The sequence below is a fragment of the Symphalangus syndactylus genome, chromosome 13 (assembly GCF_028878055.3).
Source record: "Symphalangus syndactylus isolate Jambi chromosome 13, NHGRI_mSymSyn1-v2.1_pri, whole genome shotgun sequence".
Classification (NCBI taxonomy): domain Eukaryota; kingdom Metazoa; phylum Chordata; class Mammalia; order Primates; family Hylobatidae; genus Symphalangus; species Symphalangus syndactylus.
The window spans coordinates 106,927,317-106,949,896 of NC_072435.2; the positions used below are offsets into that span (position 1 = coordinate 106,927,317).

Sequence of the window (22,580 nt, forward strand, 5' to 3'; positions counted from 1 at the left end):
CAGTGAACTGGAGTGAATGCATTCGTCTGGACAATAGAGCGAGACCCTGTCTCAAAAACAGTAATAATAATAATCAAGGAATCAGGCCTGGAGGTGGCTACTGGAGCTGCTGGCCCTAGAGAGAGAGTGGTGATGGCAGATCCACCCTCACAGCCTCTACTTGTTCATAACCCACTGGGCCTGGAAGTAAAAGGGTGTATCCATTGCCCACAAAGGCCTACAGAGTCTGGCTGTGGGGCTGGGTGTCAGGACCTGTCCAAGCCCCCCGTGTGTATACCCTGGCCACTGGGGCAGGCAGGGACCGGCACTGGAACCCTGACCATACCCGTTACTGAAGTTGAGCCAGATGCCATGGGAGGGTTATAAAGCACGCACTTATCCCCACGCCCACTGCCAGACGCAGCCCCGGGTGTAATCAGCGCTACCTACCATGTCAGCATCAGTATTCCAGACCCTTCCATCCGAGGTTTCTCAGAATTCTCAAGCAGTCAAGGAAGTCCTGTCCTGTCCCCATACACAGTCCCTCTCTTCCCTCTGTTTCTCTCCTGGTCTCTGTCTCTCTCATCCAATTTCTTTTGTGTGTGTGTGTGTGTGTGTGTGTGTGTGTGTGTGTGAGACAGAGTCTCACTCTGTCGCCCAGGCTGGAGTGCAATGGTGTGATCTTGGCTCACTGTAACCTCCGGCTCCCGGGTTCAAGCAATTCTCCTGCCTCTGTCTCCCAAGTAGCTGGGATTACAGGCACCCAACTAATTTTTTGTATTTTTAAAAGAGACAGGTTTTGCCATGTTGGCCAGGCTGGTCTTGAACTCCTGACCTCAGGTGATCCACCCACCTTGGCCTCCCAAAGTGCTGGGATGACAGGCATGAGCCACTGCATCCAGTCACCTCCAATGTCTTCTTTCTGTTTTTCTCACTCTGCATTTTTTGATTCACCTATCTCTCTCTCTCTCTCTCTCTCTCTCCTCTCTCCCCACCCCACTCTCTCTCTCCCCTTGCCTCTCTCACCATCTCTCTCCCACTCTGTTTGCTCTGTCTCTTCCTCCCTGACCCTCCCTGTCCCTCCAGTGCTCTCTTTCCATCTCTCTTGCACCATCCCTATCTTTCCAGGAGAGAGAGATTTCCCAGGATCTAGAACTTTCTGTAGTAAAATAAGGAAAGTCCAGGGCAGACTGGGATGGGTTGGTCACTCTGCTCTCTCTCCTGTCCCCAGCTGCCCACAGCCCTGTCTGGCACCCCACCCTCAAGCCCACCAAGGCAAGAAGACCCCACCTCTCCCTATCATCGCCTCCCTCTCCAGATAACCCAGTTGTTCACATGTGACCCCCCCAGCCCTGTAATTAGCACACTCTTCCTGATAGAGATAATTTCTGAATCTTTCCATCACTTTGTCAGAAGCAATTCTCAGTCAGAAGAGTCAGCAAGGCGGGGTTCTGCCTGGGGGAGTGGGACTGGGGGGTGGCTGTGTTCTTTCCTGCCAGTCATCTCCATGTCATCCTGTTCGCTTTGCTTCTTGGCCCTCTAGGTTGGGATATGGGTGCAGACAGTTTTCCGAGAGGGAGATGCCTTCAAAGACCCTCAGTTTTTTGTGTTTTTTGTTTGTTTGTTTGTTTGTTTTTGAGGTGGAATCTCGCTCTTTCACCTAGGCTAGAGTGCAGTGGTGCAATCTCAGCTCACTGCAACCTCTGCCTCCCAGGTGCAACCAATTCTCCTGCCTCAGTCTCCAGAGTAACTGGGGCTACAGGTGTGTGCAAACACACCCAGCTAATTTTTTGTGTTTTTAGTAGAGATGGGGTTTCACCATGTTGGCCAGGCTGGTCTCGAACTCCTGACCTCAGGTGATCCACCCGCGTTGGCCTTCCAAAGTGCAGGGATTACAGGCGTGAGCCACCATGCCCGGCCCAAAGACCGTCAATTTCCCAGCTGGCCCCAGCCCCTCTCCTGCTGCCAACAGTGGGCAGACACCTGGGACAGACTCTCACTTTCCCAGACTGGCCATCCCACACCAACATGGCATCAGTGCTGGCAACAGTGAGCCTGGGACATGCCCACATCAGCCTCAGCATCACACGGATGCTACCTGAATATCCAGGATCAGCTCACTTGGGGCAGGGGGTACAGTAGACTTCTTGAGACCCCACAGTCACAAAGGGCCGTGATGCTGCTACTTGGAACTTGGGGGTTTCACCTTGCCTTCTTTAGGAGTACTCAGGGATCCTGGCTGACATTACTCCATAGGCATCTGCCCAGAGCCCCTGCCCCACCCCCAGGCTCTGGGGACTCACATGTGACTATCTTGTGGTGCTTGCCTTCAAGGGGCTCACAGTTGGTAGATGGGAGGACAGTGTTGGGCATAACCCAACCCCAGCTCAAGTCCTGACTGCCATTTATTGCTGTGTGATCTTGGACACGTTGCCTAACCTCTCTGAACCTCGGTTTCCTCACCCATAAAATGGGATGACATAGTACTTACCTCTTAGAGGTGTCATGAGGGTCACTTGAGATCATGAGCATTGGCCAGCCACAGTGACCCATGCCTGTAATCCCAACGCTTTGGGAGGCCGAGGCAGGAGGATCACTTGAGCCCAGAAGTTTGATACCAGCCTGGGCCACATAGTGAAACCCTATGTCTATTTAAAAATACATATATATATAAAGAGAGGGATCATAGGCATAAAGCACATAATACTACACTGGGCAGGTAGTAAGTACTCAATAAAGGGAATTTATTAGCGTCATCATCATTGTCATCAGTAAGCAAGAGATCTGGCCCAAGCAAGAAATTATAGCAAACTGTGACAATATATACTCAAGGTGCTATTAGACCCTAAAAGTCTAATAGACCTCAGGGAAGGGGCATTAAGGACTGGGTCTTGAGGAATGCATAGGAGTTCAAGATTAGAAGGAAAGTCCTCAGGATGGCAAGACCAGCCTGAGCAAAGACATAGGGGCTTAGAGAGGAGCCTAGATGTTTGTGAAGGGGAGTGAGGGAGATGCTGTAGCTCCAGTTGGGCGGGGTAGGCAGGGACAAGGGAGTTCAGAGCCTTAATCACCAAGACAAGGTGATAGACATTTCTTGCGCAAGGGGCAATGGGGAGCCATTGATGATTCTGGAGCATAGTAGTGGTCTGATCCGAGTGACCAACTCACCCACGACAGAGAAGGAAGGAACCCATCCTGGGCTCAGGATGTCTCTTCTGAAAGTAAAGCTGTTGCGCCCTTTTCTTCCAGCTGTCATACATTTTAATGATTATTTTAACAAGTTTCCAGCAGGTGGCAGTCAAATGCCTCAAGGAAGAGGCATCTTTTTCTAATTTGCTGGGATTAGGTGTGGCCAGTGCTGGGATTCCTCGACCCCACACCATGCTTGCCAACCCATTAGGGGTGCCTCCCTGGGGATGCCCCCACCTTTCCTGGTTTCTCAGGAGGCTCAGCTCACACTGGGACTCCCATGGGTGCCTCTAATGCTCCAGGAGGTGGTGGGGGAGGTGGAGGTGGGCCCTTGCCCCACGTTATCTCATGGAGGTCTCTCGATGGCTCCAAGTAATATGTGTAATGCTACGTGTCTTACAGCCCCATTTAACAGATGCAAGGATGGAGGCTTGGCAAAGTCATCCACTCGAGATCACAAGCCCCAGATATCTTTCAAATCGTTTTTCCAATATATATTCACACAAAATGTCTTTTGAAAAATGAAAAATGGGCCAGCATAGTAGTTCAAGCCTATAATCCCAGTACTTTGGGGGGCTGAGGAGGGTGGATCACTTGAGGTGAAGAATTCAATACCAGCCTGGCCAATACGGCAAAACCCCATCTCTACTAAAAATACAAAAGTTAGTTGGACATGGTGGTTCACGCTTATAATCCCAGCTATGGGGAAGGCTGAGGCAGGAGAATCACTTGAACCCAGGAGGCTAGGTTGCAGTGAGCCAAGATCATGCCACTGTACTCCAGCCTGGGCGGCAGTGAGTGAGACTCCATCTCCAAAAAAAGAAAAATGAAAAATGTAGTTTAAAAATCTATCTACTTTTTTTTTTTTTTTTTTTTTGGAACAGAGTCTTGCTCCGTTGCCTAGGCTGGAGTGCAGTGGCGTGATCTCGGCTCACTGCAAGCTCCGCCTCCCAGGTTCAAACGATTCTGCTGCCTCAGCCTCCCGAGTAGCTGGGATTACAGGCATGTGCCACCACGGCCAGCTAATTTTTGTAATTTTTAGTAGAGATGGGGTTTCACCATTTGGCCAGGCTGGTCTCCAACTCCTGACCTTAGGTGATCTGCCCACTTTGGCCTCCCAAAGTGCTGGGATTAAGGGCATGAGCCTCTGCGCCCGGCCCCAATCTAGCTTTTTAAATGTGGCATTGCACTATGGACATCTTTTCATTACATTTTCTTCCATTGCCTCGGAAGAGCCCACTGCAGGGATCCCCCATATTTTATTCAGCCAGTCTGCTGTGGTTGAACTTGTAGATCATTGCTGACTTCTTTAGTTGTTGCCGTTTATTTAACTTTTCGTTTTGAGGTAACTTCTAATTTACAGAAGAATTGAAACAGTAGAACAGCAAACTCCCTGCACTGTACCCAGTTTGAACAGTTACTAATTTTGCCACAATCGTGCTCTTTCTCTGTCATTTGAGGAATTCGTTGACATCTTGTCCCTTTAACCCTAAATGCTTCAACAAGTGCTTTCCAAAAATAAGAAATTTTACAGTGGTAAAATACTGGCATGTATCCCACCATCTATATTCAGGTTTCTTCAGTTGTCCCAATAATATCCTTTATGTGCTATATAAATTTTTAGATACAATATATAAATCTTGGCCAGGCGCTGTGGCTCACGCCTGCAATCCCAGCACTTTGGGAGGCCAAGGCAGGTAGATCACTTGAGGCCAGGAGTTTGAGACCAGCCTGGCCAACATGGTGGAACCCCATGTCTACTAAGAATACAAAAAACTAGCCGGGTGTGGTGGCATGCACCTATAATGCCAGTGACTTAGGAGGCTGAGGCACAAGAATCTCTTGAACCCGGAAGGTGGAGGTTGCAGTGAGCCGAGATCATGCCACTGCACTTCAGCCTGGGTGAAGTTTTTTAAGACAGAGTGAAACTCTTGTCTCAAAAAAAGAAAAATGAGCCGGGCATGGTGATGCACACCTGTGATCCCAGCTACTTGGGAGGCTAAGGTGGAAGGATCACTTGAGCCCAGGAGGTCGAGGTTGCAGTGAGTTATCATAGAGCCACTGCACTCCATCCTGGGCAACACAGCAAGACCCTGTCTCAAAATGAATTAATTAAATAAAATATGTAAATTTCTTTTCCCTGTGCAGGATGAGATTCAAGATCACTTGTGTTTAGTTTTCATGTTTTGATTTGGACAGTTCTGCCTTTCTTTGTTTTCCAGTGTTGCCCTTTCTGAAGAATAGAGGCTGTTATTTCCTGGACAGTCTGAGTTTGGTTGCCTGATGTTCCCTTGAAATCAGATTCGGGCTGTGTGCTTGGGGCTGGGAATATCACAGAAGTGATGCCATGTGCTTCTCAGGCCATCCTCTCAGGAGGCCCACGTTGCCGACTTGTCCTGTGATTAGTGATAGTAACTTGGATCATTGGTTAAGATGGTGTCCACCAGTGCCTGTAATCCCAGCTAGTCAGGAGGCTGACGCAGGAGAATCGCTTGAACCCGGGAAAGAGGTTGCAGTGAGCCGAGATTGCACCACTGCACTCCAGCCTGGGTGACAGAGAGAGTCCAACCAGGTCTCTCTACTGTAAAGTGGCTACTTTTCCCTTTGTAATTATTTTTTTTTTTTTTTTTTTTTTTTTTGAGACGGAGTCTCACTCTGTCACCCAGGCTGGAGTGCAGTGGCGTGATCTCAGCTCACTGCAAGCTCCGCTTCCTGGGTTCACGCCATTCTCCTGCGTCAGCCTCCTGAGTAGCTGGGACTACAGGCACCCGCCACCGCACCTGGCTAATTTTTTGTATTTTTAGTAGAGACGGGGTTTCACCGTGGTCTCACTCTCCTGACCTCGTGATCCGCCCGCCTCGGCCTCCGGAAGTGCTGGGATTACAGGCGTGAGCCACCGCACCCGGCTCCCTTTGTAATTACTAAGCATCGGCCAGGTGTGGTGGCTCATGCCTGTAATCCCAGCACTTTGGGAGGCCGAGGCAGGCGGATCATGAGGTCAAGAGATCGAGACCATCCTGGCTAACATGGTGAAACCCCGTCTCTACTAAAAATATAAAAAATTAGCAGGGTGTAGTGGCGCATGCCTGTAGTCCCAGCTACTTGGGAGGCTGAGGCAGGAGAATCGCTTGAACCTGGGAGGCAGGGGTTGCAGTGAGCTGAGATCACACCACTGCACTCCAGCCTAGGCGACAGAGCGAGACTCCGTCTTAAAAAAAAAAAAAAGATAAAAATTATTGCTAAGCATCATGTGGGGAGATACTTGGAGACTTTGTAAAAATCCCAGTCCAGTCCTCATCAAACTTTCATCCACTGGTTTTAGCATCCAGGGTGGTCCCTACCTGAGCGATTATTACTACAGTGGTTGTAAAATGGGTGTTTGGCAACTCTTGGCTGTTAAGAAGCAAGCCTCCCGAAACTGGATGTGTCTGTGCCAGATTATAGTAACCGCCTTCTCTTTCTCTGTGGCCCACAGCCAGTCCCACAGAACCAAGGTCCTCACCATCCCCACCCCCCAGCCCCACAGAGCCTGAGAAGAGCTCTCAGGAGCCGTTGAGCCTGTCCCTGGAGAGCAGCAAGGAGAACCAGCAGCCAGAGGGCCGCTCCAGCTCCTCGTTGAGCGGGAAGATGTACTCAGGCAGCCAGGCCCCAGGGGGCATCCAGGAGATCGTGGCCATGTCCCCCGAGCTGGACACGTACTCCATCACCAAGAGGGTGAAGGAGGTCCTCACAGACAACAATCTAGGTACGGAGCGGGTGGGAATCGGAGAGGCTGCCTCCCACCTGGGTTGGCTCCTACTTGCCTTGAAAAGGTGTCTGGAGCTGGGACCCAGTGGCTTATACCTGTAATTCCAGTGCTTTGGGAGGCCAGGGAGGGAGGATCGCTTGAGGCCAAGAGTTTGAGGCCAACCTGGGCAGCATAGCAAGATCTCATATCTTAAAAAAGCTTTTTAAAATTAGCTGAAAACTCCATGCATACAAACTTCACACATGTTGGTGCATGCCTGTAGTCCTAGCAACTCAGGAGCCTGAGGCAGGAGAATCACGTGAGCCCAGGAGTTCAAGGCTGCAGTGAGCTATGATCATGCCACTGCATGCCAGCCTGGGCAACAGAGCAAGACCTTGTCTCTAAAATAAATTAACGGCTGGGCATGGTGGCTCACACCTGTAATCCCAGCATTTTGGGAGGCCCAGGCAGGTGGATCATCTGAGGTCAGCAGTTTGAGACCAGCCTGGCCAACATGGTGAAACCTCGTCTCTACTAAAAATACAAAAAAATTAACCGGGCGTGGTAGCACATGCCTGTAGTCCCAGCTACTTGGGAGGCTGAGGCAGGAGAATCGCTTGAACCTGGGAGGCAGGGGTTGCAGTGAGCCGAGATCACACCACTGCACTCCAGGCAGGGCGACAGAGCGAGAACTCGTCTCAAAAAAAAAATCAGTCAATCAGTAAAATAAAAAATAGGCTGGGCACGGTGCCTCACACCTGTAATCCTAGCACTTTGGGAGGCCAAGGTGGGCAGGTCACCTCAGGTCAGGAGTTCCAGATCAGCCTGGCCAACGTGGTGAAACCCCGTCTCTACTAAAAATACAAAAATTAGCTGGGTGTGGTGGCATGCACTTGGAATCCCAGCAACTTGGGAGGCTGAGGAGAATCGTTTGAATCCAGGAGTTGGAGGTTGCAGTGAGCCGAGATTGCACCACTGCACCGCAGCCTGGGCAACAGAGTGAGACTCCATCTCCAAAAAAATTTAAAAAAAGCTTCCTAAAATTAGCTGCAAACTTCATGCATACAAACTTCACACATTGTGGTGAATGCCTCAGGAAGCTGAGGCAGGAGGACCGCACGAGCCCAGGAATTCAAGGCTGCAGTGAGCTATGATCATGCCATTGCACTCCAGCCTGGGCGACAGAGGAAGACCTTGTCTCTAAAAAAGTTAAATTAAAAAAAAAAGAAAAAAAGACGAAAGTGCCCACGGTGAGATCCCAGGGCACTGGAGTCAGCCCCAGGGCATCCAGGACCCTGTGTGAGGCATCTGGCTCTGACCTGGGTCTGGGATGGGACAAAGTGAATGAAGGTCTGAGAGGACCTGGAATTCTCAGCCCACGACTTTAAAAACTTCCTTCCAGGAAGACGTGGAGAACCCCAGTCACTGCGGAACTCCAGCTCAGTCATCACCCTGTGCTGAAGTCTTTGCCCTCTTGGGCCACAGTGGAAAAATCTCTTCTAGGGCTCTTTCCCTTTTTAGGACACAAATTCCTCTGAGTCTTAAATGCAGGTGATGCCCCCCTCCCAGAGGGATGTACGCAAACCCCAACATTTTCACTACAATTTCTATTATAAAAATAAGACATATTCATTGTTTTAAAATACACCGAACAGTACAGGAAAAAAAAAAAAGTTACTAAAAAGTAAATAAATCCCTCCCCACTGGCCTCTCAGACACTCCAGTGTTGCGTGTGTGTGTGTGTGTGTGTGTGTGTGTGTGTGTGTATTTTTTTAAGATAGAGTCTCCTGTCACCCAGGCCCGAGGATGGAGTGCAGTGGTGAGATCTCAGCTCACTGCAACCTCCACCTCCCAGGTTCAAGCAATTCTCCTACCTCAGCCACAGGTGGTGGCACACACCTGTAATCGCAGCTACTTGGGAGGCTGAGGCAGGAGAATCACTTGAACCCAGGAGCTGGAGGTTGCGGTGAGCTGAGATCACGCCACTGCACTCCACCCTGGGCGACAGAGCGACTCCGTCGCTGGGATTACAGGCATGAGCCACCACTCCTGGCTAATTTTTGTATTTTTAGTAGAGACGGGGTTTCACCATGCTGGCCAGACCTGTCACGAGCTCTTGACCTCAAGTGATCCTCCTGCCTCATCCTCCCAAAGTGCAGGGGTTACAGGTGTGAGCCACAGTGCCCAGCCCACACTTCAGTTTTTTAATGTCTCTTTGACACTTTCTGAACACATATAAGAACATATGTACACTTAGTTTCCTCTCCTTTTTTTTCTGTATAGACAAAATGATACAAATATTGTGTTGCAACTTGCTTTTGAAAAATGAATACTAGGCTGGGTGTGGTGGCTTACACCTGTAATCCCAGCACTTTGGGAGGCTGAGGCGGGAGGATTGTTGGAGGTCATGAGTTCCAGACCAGCCTGGGCAACATGGCGAAACCCCGTCTCTACAAAAAATAGAAAAATTAGCTGGGCATGGTGGTATGTGCCTATAGTTCCAGCCACTCGGGAGGATAAGGCAGGAGGATGGCTTGAGCCCAGGAGACAGAGGTTGCAAGGAGCCAAGATCACACCACTGCAGTCCATCCTGGGTGATAGAGCCAAACTTTGTCCCCAAAAAAAATGAAAAATAAAAATACAAAAATTAGCCAGGTGTGGTGGCTTAAGCCTGTGCTCTCAGCTACTTGGGAGGCTGAGGTGGGAGGATCACTTGAACCTGGGAGGCAGAGGTTATCATGAGCTGAGATCACACCGCTGCACTCCAGCCTGGGTGATAGAGTGGGACCCTGTCTCAAAAAAAAAAAAAAAAAGAAAAGAAAAGAAAAATGAACACTATTTTGTGGACACCCTTCCACGTTAGAATAATTCTATTACCCTCATTCTTTTTCACTGTTGGAAAGTGTTTCAGGCCATGGATGCACCACAGTTTTTTACCAAACTGATGGGCATTTTGGCTTTTTCCACTTTCCTGTTGCCTCTAAAAATAAGTGTGTGTGCATCTGTGTGACCTTGGGCAAATGCAGCTATCCCAGGCAGTGGAACTGCTTGCTCTGAAGCTGTGCACATTTAAAACTGGGATGGAATCTGTCAAATGGTGATACAAATTTGTGTGTATGATGTTGGCAGACAATTTCAGGGATCTCCTAGGAGTAAAGAACCTCTTAAGTTAAAAAAACACTTTTGGGCCAGGCCCAGTGGCTCACACCTGTAATTGCAGCACTTTGGGAGGCCAAGGCAGATGGATCACCTAAGGTCAGGAGCTTGAAACCAGCCTGGCCAACATGGGAAACCCCATCTCTACTAAAAATATAAAAATTAGCCGGGTGTAGTAGTACGTGACTGTAATCCCAGCTACTCGGGAGGCTGAGGCAGGAGAATTGCTTGAACCTGGGAGACGGAGGCTGCAGTGAGCCAAGATCATGCCACTACACTCCAGCCTGGGCGATAGAGTGAAACTCTGTCTCAAAAAAAGAAAAGAAAAGAAAAAAAAAAGCTCTTTTGTTGGTTGCTGCCTCGTCCTGCCCCCAAATCTCTTTTACAAACAGACCTCCTTCTGCTTCACATCAGGTGTGGGTCCTCCGCCGTCTCTGGCCCTCCCTTCTGAGTCAGTGGAGATAGCCTCGAGGCTCTCACCTGTGTCTCTGGCCCTCCCTTCTGAGTCAGTGGAGATAGCCTCGAGGCTCTCACCTGTGTCTCTGGCCTGTTCCATGTCTCTCCTGGGAGGAGGCTTCTCTGCCCAGCCTGAGGTAACAGATTGCTCCCCTCCCCTATCCCCAGGGCAGCGGCTGTTTGGGGAAAGCATCCTGGGTCTGACACAGGGCTCCGTGTCTGACCTGCTGTCCCGGCCCAAACCCTGGCACAAGCTGAGCCTGAAGGGGCGGGAGCCTTTTGTCCGCATGCAGCTGTGGCTTAATGACCCCCATAACGTGGAGAAGCTGAGGGATATGAAGAAGCTGGAGAAGAAAGGTAAGACTTGGGCAGGGGATGGGCCCCAGCACTGGGTCTCAGATTTTCCCCAGAACCATATCTAGCTGTAACCCACATAAACCCAGGGCCCCCATGGTCCAGTCTCAGCCTGGTATGGGACTGCATGAAATAGTAACCTTGAAAAACAATTTAACAATGTAATTGAAAGCAGTGAAGATATTTACAGCCTGTCGCAGTGGCAGGGCATGGGTAGTCCTGGCTGCTTGGGAGGCTAAGGCGGGAGGATCATTCAAGGCTGCAATGTGCTATGATCAAAGCTATGAATAGCCACTGCGCTCCAGCCTGCGCAGTGCAGTAAGACCCCATCTCCAATTTTTTAAAAAATTTGTAAATATTTACTACCTCTCCCATGAAAAGCCAATACTCTGCCAGGTGCAGTGGCTCACGCCTGTAATCTCAGCACTTTGGGGGGCTGAGACGGGCAGATCACCTGAGGTCGGGAGTTCAAGACCAATTTGGCCAATATGGCAAAACCCTGTCTCTACTAAAAATACAAAAATTAGCTGGGCGTGGTGGCACACACCTGTAATCGCAGCTACTTGGGAGGCTGAGGCAGGAGAATCACTTGAACCCAGGAGCTGGAGGTTGCGGTGAGCTGAGATCACGCCACTGCACTCCACCCTGGGCGACAGAGCGACTCCGTCTCAAACAAAAAAAAGAAACAAAAGGAAACCTAACACCCCATCTCTTGGTGTCCTTTCACACCTCTGAAGCTACACCAAAGTCTGTTGCCAGCCCCAACTGTCTATTTCCCAAAACTCTGTGTACCTCCCTCCCTCCTCTGCTTCAACTCCCTGTTTTGTAGATCAGCCCTTGGCCCATTACCCAGATTCTACATAACAAAGGACAGGACCAGCAAACAGGAATCCTCTCTCGTAGGGCTGGGCAAGGAGATTGCAAGTTCTCACATTGTCTGACATCATATCCTGATAAGATAAGCTGGCATTGTCTACAGCCATACCACCCTGAACACTGATCTCAGAGGCTAAGCTGGGTCAGGCCTGGTTAGTATTTGGATGGAAGATAAGCGGCATTGAGCTGGGCACCCAGTCTCATGCTATGCATCAAGGATTCCTCTATATTTCCAAAGGTTCAAAGTCCATTGGAAGATAAGATAGGAGCAGTTGAAGTTGCCATCCAGGGCATGAGGGCAGGTCATGTGATGACCCAGGGACACACCAGGCTGTGGAGAGCACCTAGGGCTGGGCCATCATCATCAGACCATGTTGTGGTTGAGAACTTAACCTTCTACCTCCTTGCCGTGTGACAACCTCAAGCTAGTTACTTCCTCTCTCTCTGCTTCCTTCTATTTCTGAAAATAAGCTGGCTCGGTGTGGTGGCTCACACCTGCAATCCTAGCACTTTGGGAGGCCAAGGTGGATGGATCACTTGAGGCCAGAAGTTCGAGAGCAGCCTGGCCAACATGGTGAAACCCCATCTGTACTAAAAATACAAAAATTAGCTGGGCATGGCGATGCATGCCTGTAATCCTAGCTACCTGGGAGGCTGAGGTAGGAGAATCGCTTGAACCTGGGAGATGGAGGTTGCAGTGAGCCAAGAGGATTGTGGCATTGCACTCCAACCTGGGCGACAGAGTGAGACTCCATCTAAAAAAAAAAATGCATTTTCAGAGCCACAAATCATTGCTGTGAGGATTAAGTAAGACGCTCATACCTTACTTCTTTCATTCTGAAGTGGGCTTTTTTCTCCCCAACATCTTCATGATTTGGGGTCAAGATGCACCATGCAGTCAGTAAGTCATTTAAATTAGTGTCCCTACCTATTGCCCACCAAAGGCTGTTCAGAAATTGAGGGACGCTTCTGACAATCTAGAGGATATTTTAGGCTAGGTGTGGTGGCTCATACCTGTAATCTCAGCACTTTGGAAGGCCAAGGTGGGAGGATTGCTTGAGGCCAAGAGTTTGAGACCAGCCTGGGCAACAGAGCGAGACTCTAACTCTATGTAAAAAATAAAGTTTCCTCTTCAAAGACTTTCCTCCCCATTTAATTAGGAATAAATAGTAACTTCTCTTAGAAGCAAAATGTATTCAAAGACCTGTGCTAACATTCTTAAATACCCGCTAGCTGTGATAAAGACATCAACGTACTTTATGTTCTTAGCTCCCACAATTTAGCCTGAATATTTGCCCTGGCATGCTTATACTGGTCCAAGCCTGTTCCTCTTCCTTATTTAAAGGTGTTTTTACCTTTCTCAACTTTTTCCACAAGTTACTTCCTCCTTCCTTTGTTCTCCTCTGCCTTTGCCTCTTTTAAAAAGTTCTAAGTTGCTAGCCAGTCAGGACAAATACAGCATGTGAGGCCCTGTTCCAGCCAGTGGAAACCGGACACCGCAGTAGGGTGGATGCATCAGGTTATAAATGACCCTGTCTCCTTTGTTTGGTGTACTCTCGTGACAAAACTGCTGGCGAGTGTACCCTTTCTGCAGAAAGTATAAAAATGGCCTCACTGAGTAAATTAATGTTCAAGTGCTATTTCTTTATGGCACCAGGGAACAAGCATTTCAAACACTCTAGAAAACAATGAGCCAGGCATGGTGGCCTGTACCTGTAGTCCCACCTACTCAGGAGGCTGAGGCAGGAGGATCACTTGAGCCCAGGAGTTCAAGCTTGCAGTGACTTGTGATTGTGCCACTGCATTCCAGCCTGGGTGACAGAGAGAGACCCCATCTCTACAAAAAAAGATAAAAATTAGCCAGGGGTGGTGGTTCACACCTGTAATCCTAGCTACTTGGGAGGCTGAGGCAGGAGGATTGCCTGAGCCTACTTGGTTGAAGCTACAGTGAGCCATGACTGCACCCCTGTACTCCAGCCTGGGTGACAGAGTGAGACCCTGTCTGTACAAAAACAGAGAGAATACCGTAGAGCACCCTGTTTTGAGTGCTTCCTATGTGTGAGGAATGGTCCTGAGTCTTCGCTCATGCCAGGGCTCCCGGGCTGGCAAGGTCAGGCTAGCATCTTGTGGCATGGGATTGGGGGCTGGGAGATGCAGAAGGAGAGTGAGGAGGGAGAAAGGCTCGGGGGTGGGCCTCTAAGCTTAGGGTATGGTGGCCTCCGAGTGGGCCTGACGGATGCACTCCCACTGTGGAACTCTTGCTGGCCAGGAACTGATGGGGTGGGGACACCACCTCTCAGCCCTCCCTCTCTCCCTGGCTCCAGCCTACCTGAAACGTCGCTATGGCCTCATCAGCACTGGCTCAGACAGTGAGTCCCCGGCCACCCGCTCAGAGTGCCCCAGCCCCTGCCTGCAGCCCCAGGACCTGAGCCTCCTACAGATCAAGAAGCCCCGGGTGGTGCTGGCACCTGAGGAGAAGGAGGCGCTGCGGAAGGCCTATCAGCTGGAACCCTACCCCTCACAGCAGACCATCGAGCTCCTCTCCTTCCAGCTCAACCTCAAGACCAACACCGTTATCAACTGGTTCCACAACTACAGGTGGGACTATGGGGGCGTGCCCACAGGCGGGTGGCAGAACCCAGGTGGGACCCTTCCCCATCCCAGGGCCTGGAGGGAGCCCTACATGGCCTCTGGGAGATGGGAGACCCCATCACATAGGCACTCAGATATAGAACACAGGGCCAGGTGCAGTGGTTCATGCCTGTAATCCCAGCACTTTGGGAGGCCAAGGTGGGAGGATCGCTTGAGCCCAGAAGTTTGAGACCAGCCCTGGCAACATAGGGAGACCTCATCTCTACAAAAAAAAACTACAAAAATTAGTTGTGTGCAGTGGCATACACCTGTAGTCCCAGCTACTTGGCAGGCCGAAATGAGAGGATCACTTAAGCCCAGGAGGCGGAGGCCGCAGTGAGCTACCATCACACCACTGCACTCCAGCCTGGGCGACAGAGCCAGGGCGACAAACCCTGTCTCAAAAACGAGAAAAAGGAGGCTGAGGCGGGCGGATCATATAAGGTCAGGAGTTCGAGACCAGCCTGACCAACATGGTGAAACCCTGTCTCTATTAAAAATAAAAAAATTAGCCCAGCGTGGTGGCGCACACCTGTAATCCCAGCTACCCAGGAGGCTGAGGTAGGAGAATTGCTTGAACGCAGGAGGTGGAGGTTGCAGTGAGCCAAGATCATACCACTGCACTCTAGCCTGGGCAACAGAGCAAGACTCCATCTCAAAAACAAACAAAAAAAGATTTAAAACAGGCAAATGTGGAAGAAATCCCAGCTCTATCACTTTCAGCTGTGGAGCCTTCTTCACTTCCCTGAGCCTCAGTCTTCTAACCTGTAAAATGTGGTGGACAGTAGCAGGATCTATTTCATAGAGTTGCACAGAGGATTTGATAGACTAACATAGTTACATAAAATACCTAGCGTGTAGGCCAGGCGTGGTGGCTCACACCTGTAATCCCAGCACTTTGGGAGGCCGAGGTGGGCAGATCACCTAAGGTCAGGAGTTCGAGATCAGCCTGGGAAACATGATGAAACCCCATCTCTTTGAAACATACAAAAATTAGCCGACGTGGTGGCACATGCCTATAGTCTCAACTACTTGGGAGGCTGAGGTAGGAGAATCATTTGAACCCAGGAGGCGGAGGTTGCAGTGAGCCGAGATTGCGCCACTGTACTCCAGCCTGGGCAACAGAGTGAGACTATCTCAAAAAAAAAAAAAAAAAATACGCAGCACATGGTATGTGGTAGGTATTGATATGATTATTGTCATTATTTTTATTATTATTTCACCCTGTTTGCCCTGCGTCTGCCTCAAAGAAGGGACAGGGAAGGGTATTTGGGGGTACAGGCCTGAGGAACCCTGACTATTCATTGAGCCTCAGGTTGGATTCCTGATTTGGGGCTCCTGGCCCCTCCTACCCCTGAAACCAAAAGAAACCCCCCGGTATCCTCTTCAGGCTCCACCACCTCGGAGAGTGAGTGATTCCTACTTCACTGGCTGCTTCTTTCCATAGTTCTTCCCACTCTTGACTCCCTGGTCTCACAAGTCACTGGCCTGAAGTAGGTTGAGCTTCCTAGGAGTTTAGTCCCAGGGCTGGCTTCTGAGGAGACCCCTGTAAAGAACACTTGATGGGGGGATTTCAGGGGCCATCTCTGAGGAACACCCCCCACCCCGCCCCTGCCAGGCTTCCTGAGCAGGAAAAGTCTCTGGTGCCCACATGGTACCAGAGAAGAAAATCCACTCATCCATTCCAGGGGGAGAGAATGTCTCTTGATCTCCAAGGAATCAAGGAAAGAGGAGATTGGCGGGAGGAGCAACTTAGCATCTCCTCTCTCCTGGGCACCAGGGTCCCATAGACCTGAGTCCATACCCTCTCTCAGTCCCCAATCCCTCCACAAGTCATTTTACTTCTCCAAGTCTCACCCTTATTTTACAGATGAGGACCCTGATACCTATCCCACAATGCTTGATTGTAGATCAAATGAAATAACTCTGGGTATAAATGCATTATAAAATATGGTTTTGGCCGGGCGCAGTGGCTCACACCTGTAATCGCAGCACTTTGGGAGGCCAAGGCAGGCGGATCACCTGAGGTCAGGAGATCAAGACCACGGTGAAACCCCGTCTCTACTAAAAATATAAAAAAATTAGCCAGGTGTGGTGGCGGGCGCCTGTAGTCCCAGCTACTCGGAGAGGCTGAGGCAGGAGAATGGCGTGAACCCGGGAGGCGGAGCTTGCAGTGAGCCGAGATTGCGCCACTGCACTCCAGCCTGGGCGACAGAGTGAGACTCCGTCTCAAAAAAAAAAAAAAAATAGTTAGCCAGGCAGGGGCCTATCATTCCAGCTACTCAGGAGGCTCGGTCACGAAAATCACTTGAACCCAGGAGGTGGAGGTTGCTTTGAGCCGAGATCACACCACTGCACTCCAGTCTGGGTGACAGAGCGAGACTCTGTCTCAAACAAATAAATAAATAAAATAAAATATGGTTTATCTTCTGGCTCAGAGCAGAGCCTGCCAAATAACAAATGATATAGGTCCTTAAAGCCTGCTCATTTCCTTCCCTCTCTGGGGGATATGGGGACATCTCTCTGATTGCCCACAGGAACTGAGCACTCCATTATTATCAAACATATTCATTCAACAAACGTTTCTAATGTATGCATAGTGAACCAATCCCCGCCCTTAAGGATCTTACAGTCATAAAACAGAACATTTCACTATAATCTAATAAATGCTGTGAAACAGGAAGGAACAAGGGGCCAAGGGAAAAGGGAATTCTGCCTGGGGAGGACTTTACAAAAGTGGTATTTGAGATGGGTTTTGAGGGATGAATAGGAGTTTGCACAAAGAAGAAGAGAGAATTCCACTCTCAAAAGAACTCTCAAAGGGTTATAATTACAGAAGAACACATTATTTCATTTGGTAAATGTTTACTGAGCATCTACTCTGTACCAGACGCCACAGAAAACAAGACAAAGTCCCTCCCCATCGAAGCTCATCCCATTGGAGGGAGCTGAGGGAGGTGGGGGAGAGCTCTGGAAGGTGGGCAAGGTCACCTTTGTGGAGGGATTGGGGACTGAGAGACGATATGGACTAGGTGACCCCTCACAGTTCCTCCAGGCCCAGGATCCTGGGACGGGGCCCCACAGGACCTGAGCAGGGAGGCAGGGGCAAGAAAATATAAACCAGACTGCTGGGTTCAGAGCCTTGTGACCATGTCAGTTCCTGTGCCCTCTCAGCCTGGTCTCCTTTATCAATGCAAATCAGACTAGTGTATCATTATGAGAGTATTATATTAGGTTGGTGCAAAAGTAATTGCAGTTTTTGCCACTTTTGTTTCTGTTTTTGTTTAGTAGAGGCGGGGTTTTGCCATGTTGGCCAGGGTAGTCTAGAACTCCTGACCTCAAATGATCCGCCTGCCTTGGCCTCCCAAAGTGCTGGTATTACAGGCGTGAGCCACCGCGCCCAGCTGGTTTTTGCCATTTTTAAAAAAATGTTTCTTAATCCATTTCAAAGGATTTGCCATTTAAAAAAAAAATGGTTTGGCCGTTTAAAAAAAAGTCACAAAAGGCTGGGCGCAGTGACTTAGGCCTGTAATCCCAGCACTTTGGGAGGCCGAGGCAGGCAGATCACGAAGTCAAGAGATCGAGACCATCCTGGCCAACATGGTGAAACCCCGTCTCTACTAAAAACACAAAAATTAGCGTGGTGACGTGTGCTTGTAGTCCCAGCTACTTGGGAGGCTGAGTCAGGAGAATCGCTTGAACCCGGGAGGCGGAGGTTGCAGTAAGCTGAGATCATGCCCCCACTGCACTCCAGCCTGGTGACAAAGTGGGACTCCATCTCAAAAAAAAAAAAAAAAAAAAAGTCACACAAAAAAAGAAAAAAAGGCAGAAAATGCAATTACTTTTGCACCAACTTAACAGAAAATGAAATAAACAGGCTGGGTGCGGTGGCTCACACCTGTAATCCTAACACTTTGGGAGGCCGAGGCTGGTGGATTTCTTGAGGTCAGGAGTTCAAAACCAGCCTGACCAACATGGTGAAACCCCGTCTCTACTAAAAATACAAAAATTAGCCTGGCATGATGGCACCTACCTGTAATCCCAGTTGCTCAGGAGGCTGAGGCAGTAGAATCACTTGAACCCGGGAGGCAGAGGTTGCAGTGAGCGGCGATTGCACCACTGCACTCCAGCCTGGGCAACAGAGTGAGACTCCATCTCAAAAAAAAAAAAAAACGCAAAAAGTGCTTAGCCTAGTGCCCAACACATGATAAACGCCTATTATTATTATGTTTGTAACTATATAGTTGCTAATAGTCTATATTAGTGTACTTTATTGTTAACATAAATGGCCAGGGAGCCACAGCATTGAAGGTGCTGAGGAAAGAGAAACCCCTGTTGCTCTATGACCTTGGACAAGTTATTTAAAATTTCTTGACTTCATTTGCTGTAAGAAAATAATTGGGTCCAGGCCCAGTGGCTCAAGCCTGTAATCCCAGCACTTGGGGAGGCCAAGGTGGGTGGATCACCTGAGGTCAGGAGTTCAAGCCAGCCTGGCCAACGTAGCAAAACCCTGTCTCTACTAAAATACAAAAATTAGCCAGGCATTGTGGCACATGCCTATAATCCCAGCTACTCAGGAGGCTGAGGCAGGAGAATTGCTTGAACCCAGGAGGCGGAGGTTGCAGTGAGCCAAGATCGCACCACTGCACTCCAGCCTGGGTGACAGAGTGAGACTCTGTCTCAAAAAAAAGAGATAAAATTAATCATAATCATTTATTTGATTTAGCCCAATATAAACATTATTAATGAGATCTTTCACTTTGTTTTGTGTTAAGCCTAAGAACCGGTGTGTATTGTACCCTTACAGCACATGTCAATGTGGACTAGCCTCATGTCAAGCACTCAAGAGCCGTGTATGGCCAGTAACTGCGGTGTTGGCAGCACAGGTCTAGATCATGAGCTTTGGGATTCAGTAGTCATGAGTTCAAGTCTCGATTCTGCCACTTACTAGCTATGTGACCTGGGACAAGTCACTTAACATCTCTGAGCCTTGTTTCCTGTGAAGATAATAATAGCACCCACCTTGTGGTGTTGTTGAGAAGACTTAATAAGATGGTGCAAGTATGGAGGCTTAGTGCCTAGAGAGCCCCAGGGCAGTGGGTGGGATCAAAATGCCACATATGCAGATGGAGTCCAGGGTTTGGGGGTCCCCTGTCCAGCCCCAGGCTCACCGCCGTCTCTGCCCCAGGTCCCGGATGCGCCGGGAGATGTTGGTGGAGGGGACCCAGGATGAGCCAGACCTTGATCCAAGTGGGGGTCCTGGAATCCTGCCACCAGGCCACTCCCACCCGGACCCCACCCCACAGAGCCCTGACTCTGAGACTGAGGACCAGAAGCCAACCGTGAAGGAACTGGAGCTTCAGGAGGGCCCTGAGGAGAACAGCACACCCCTGACCACCCAGGACAAGGCCCAAGTGAGGATCAAGCAGGAACAGACGGAGGAGGATGCCGAGGAAGAGGCAGGCAGCCAGCCCCAGGACTTAGGGGAGCCGGACAAAGGCCAAGGTCCCCCCAAAGAGGAGCATCCTGATCCTCCGGGTAATGATGGACTCCCAAAAGTGGCTCCCGGGCCCCTCCTTCCAGGTGGATCCACCCCAGACTGTCCCTCACTTCATCCCCACCAGGAGAGTGAGGCCGGGGAGCAGCTTCACCCGGACCCTTTAAGTTTTAAGTCAGCCTCAGAGTCCTCACGCTGCAGCCTGGAGGTGTCACTGAACTCGCCCTCGGCCGCTTCCTCACCAGGCCTCATGATGTCTGTGTCACCTGTCCCCTCCTCCTCAGCTCCCATCTCTCCATCCCCACCTGGCGCCCCTGCCAAAGTGCCGAGTGCCAGCCCCACTGCCGACATGGCTGGAGCCTTGCACCCCAGTGCCAAGGTGAACCCCAACTTGCAGCGGCGGCACGAGAAGATGGCCAATCTGAACAGCATCATTTACCGACTAGAACGGGCTGCCAATCGGGAGGAGGCCCTGGAGTGGGAGTTCTGAAGGCTGGGTGAGGGGGCAAGGGACATACCCTGGTAACTACCTTCCTTCTCGCACTCTCCTCAACGGGGTGGGGTAAGGGAGGGAGGAACTCAACCATCAAAATGTGGACAGCAATGTTATGCCGTTTACGTTTTTTGTTGTAATCCTAGTTCTATGAAGTTGTGTGAGCAGGTGGGTCAAATGCCATTGCCTCCACTTTTCTGCACCCCCCTGCCCCTTTTCACCCTGACCCCTCTGCAGGAGGCAGAAGCAAAGTGGCACCACATATTCACCTGAAAGCTCCAAACTCTTTTAGAAAAATAAATAAATATTTATAGACCTCTTTTAGATATTTTAATAAAGGATCCTTTGGAATTTATCCCAGCTGATGCTGTTTTGATATTACAGAGAGTTATAAAATCAGGATGCTGTCACAACTGTTGCGAAGTATACACTGAAGTTGTGTCATTTTTGCCACTAGATGAGATTAAAAGAAGACAATTATTCAAAGCCATCACAAAACACTATAAGACTGACCAAAATTTAGATAACCTTTGAACCACGATTTTTTTCCACATCTGTCTGTGAGACACAGCGCATTGCTACTGCCCTTCCAGAAACTGTGCTAAAAAGAGAAAGTCCAAAAGACTCTAAATGAAAACCTCGATGCCGTTGAGGATGTGTTTCATTCTGGTGGTCTGTTTTGCAAGCTTGATAACAGAATGTCCGTGCCATTGTAAATGTTGTAGAGATGTGGGCTGTGGCCCAACCATCCTATACGAGACGTAGCATGGTACAGAACATACTGCTTACACAGGTCTCACTAGTTAGAAACCTGTGGGCCATGGAGGTCAGACATCCATCTTGTCCATCTATAGGCAAGAAGTGTTTCCAGATCCTTTGGAAAGGTGGGCATGGGGCAGGTGCTTGGAGGGTGGCATTTGAGCCAGAGCAACCCCATTTCCCATGTGAACCATAGGCACAACCCAGGAAGTTTCCCCACTTGTAGGAGTGTGGGTATTCCAGAGCAAGACTGTGGCTGCCATCTTCCCCTCTTGGGGTTTTCCAAAAGTGACAGTGTTGGTCATCCCATGACCACTGAAGCTTAGTAACCAGCGCCAAAAAGTAGATTCATCAAACTAGAGACCCCAGCTCCCCTTCTCGCCATCTTCTTTCTCAAGTTGACCGTGGTGCTGTTTCTGGAAGGCATCTGCAACTCCAAGTCCATGCAGAACTCTGGAAGGCCAAGTTCATCACAGCATGTTCACCATATCCCAGCCTCCAAATCTACCCTCCTACCTTCCAGCGCATGACCTGTTGGGGAGCAGAGACAACCCCCAACTCAGAGGAGCCCTTCCTCCAGCATCTTTGGCATGGTTTCTAGGGTGAGAGTTCCCAATTTGGATGGAACGGCCACCATATTGGTTATTGAATCTCTCTCCCTTGTTTTTATGACGTTTCTTTTTTCAAACTGTCCATGGGAAGGCTGAATTGGGTGACTCCAATTCAGTGAAGATGAGAAGGTGAATATAATCAATGCTGATGCAATGCCAGCGGGTGAGATGGCCAATGGAGGTTTCAAAGATGCAGCTAGCATTTTGAAACCATGTGGGCAAAACCCAGCAACCAGAAGGGGACAGATAAGGACCGTTCCAGAAATCCCAACTCTCACACCCAGCCCAGGCTGCAGTCTCCACACCAAACAATCAACAAAACACAAACCCTGAAGGAAAACCTTTTCCATACACCCAGGCTATGCATTGAAGAGTTTTCCACTGTATACATTTTTATCCAGATGAAGGTATTTTTATATTTTGACAATAGGAAACAGTGACCAATTTTCAGAGTAATCAAATCTGGAACAAATGAAACATCTTTTAGCCACCACCACCCTGTTGCAATTAAGACAACCATGGGGGAACACACCACTTTTTACTGTTGAAACCAACACAACGTTGAAATCCAGGCTTATACGCAGACTCCGATTCCTAGAGAACTAAATTTGGCTTTAGTGTGACGGGATTTGATTAAGCACTTAGTATAGTCTTTTGAACATGGAAATCCTGTTGTACTTAAAGCTAGTGGACCCGTGAACAACTTTGTCAGGTTCACGTCCTATAACGGTTAAAAAAAACGCACACACATACACAAACCGTTTCTATGAGAGATTGATGAACTTTGTTTAAAATTTTAAAAAAAGGAACACGTTCTGTAAACACGTCACTAAATACAGAATTGTATAATAA

The 22,580-nt window shown here is 49.4% G+C and overlaps 1 protein-coding gene across 8 annotated transcripts in view; it reads left to right on the plus strand.

The window, feature by feature from the left end:
- Positions 1-22,580, plus strand: part of CUX2 (cut like homeobox 2) — a 328,903-nt gene extending 306,323 nt beyond the window's left edge. For all 8 annotated transcript variants that reach the window (XM_055238684.2, XM_063614395.1, XM_063614394.1 and 5 more), the window contains 4 exons: positions 6,644-6,913; positions 10,676-10,864; positions 14,062-14,335; positions 19,557-22,580. In XM_055238684.2, the coding sequence (XP_055094659.1) occupies positions 6,644-6,913; positions 10,676-10,864; positions 14,062-14,335; positions 19,557-20,355 (1,532 nt within the window). In that variant the 3' untranslated portion in view covers positions 20,356-22,580. The remainder of the gene's footprint in view (positions 1-6,643; positions 6,914-10,675; positions 10,865-14,061; positions 14,336-19,556) is intronic.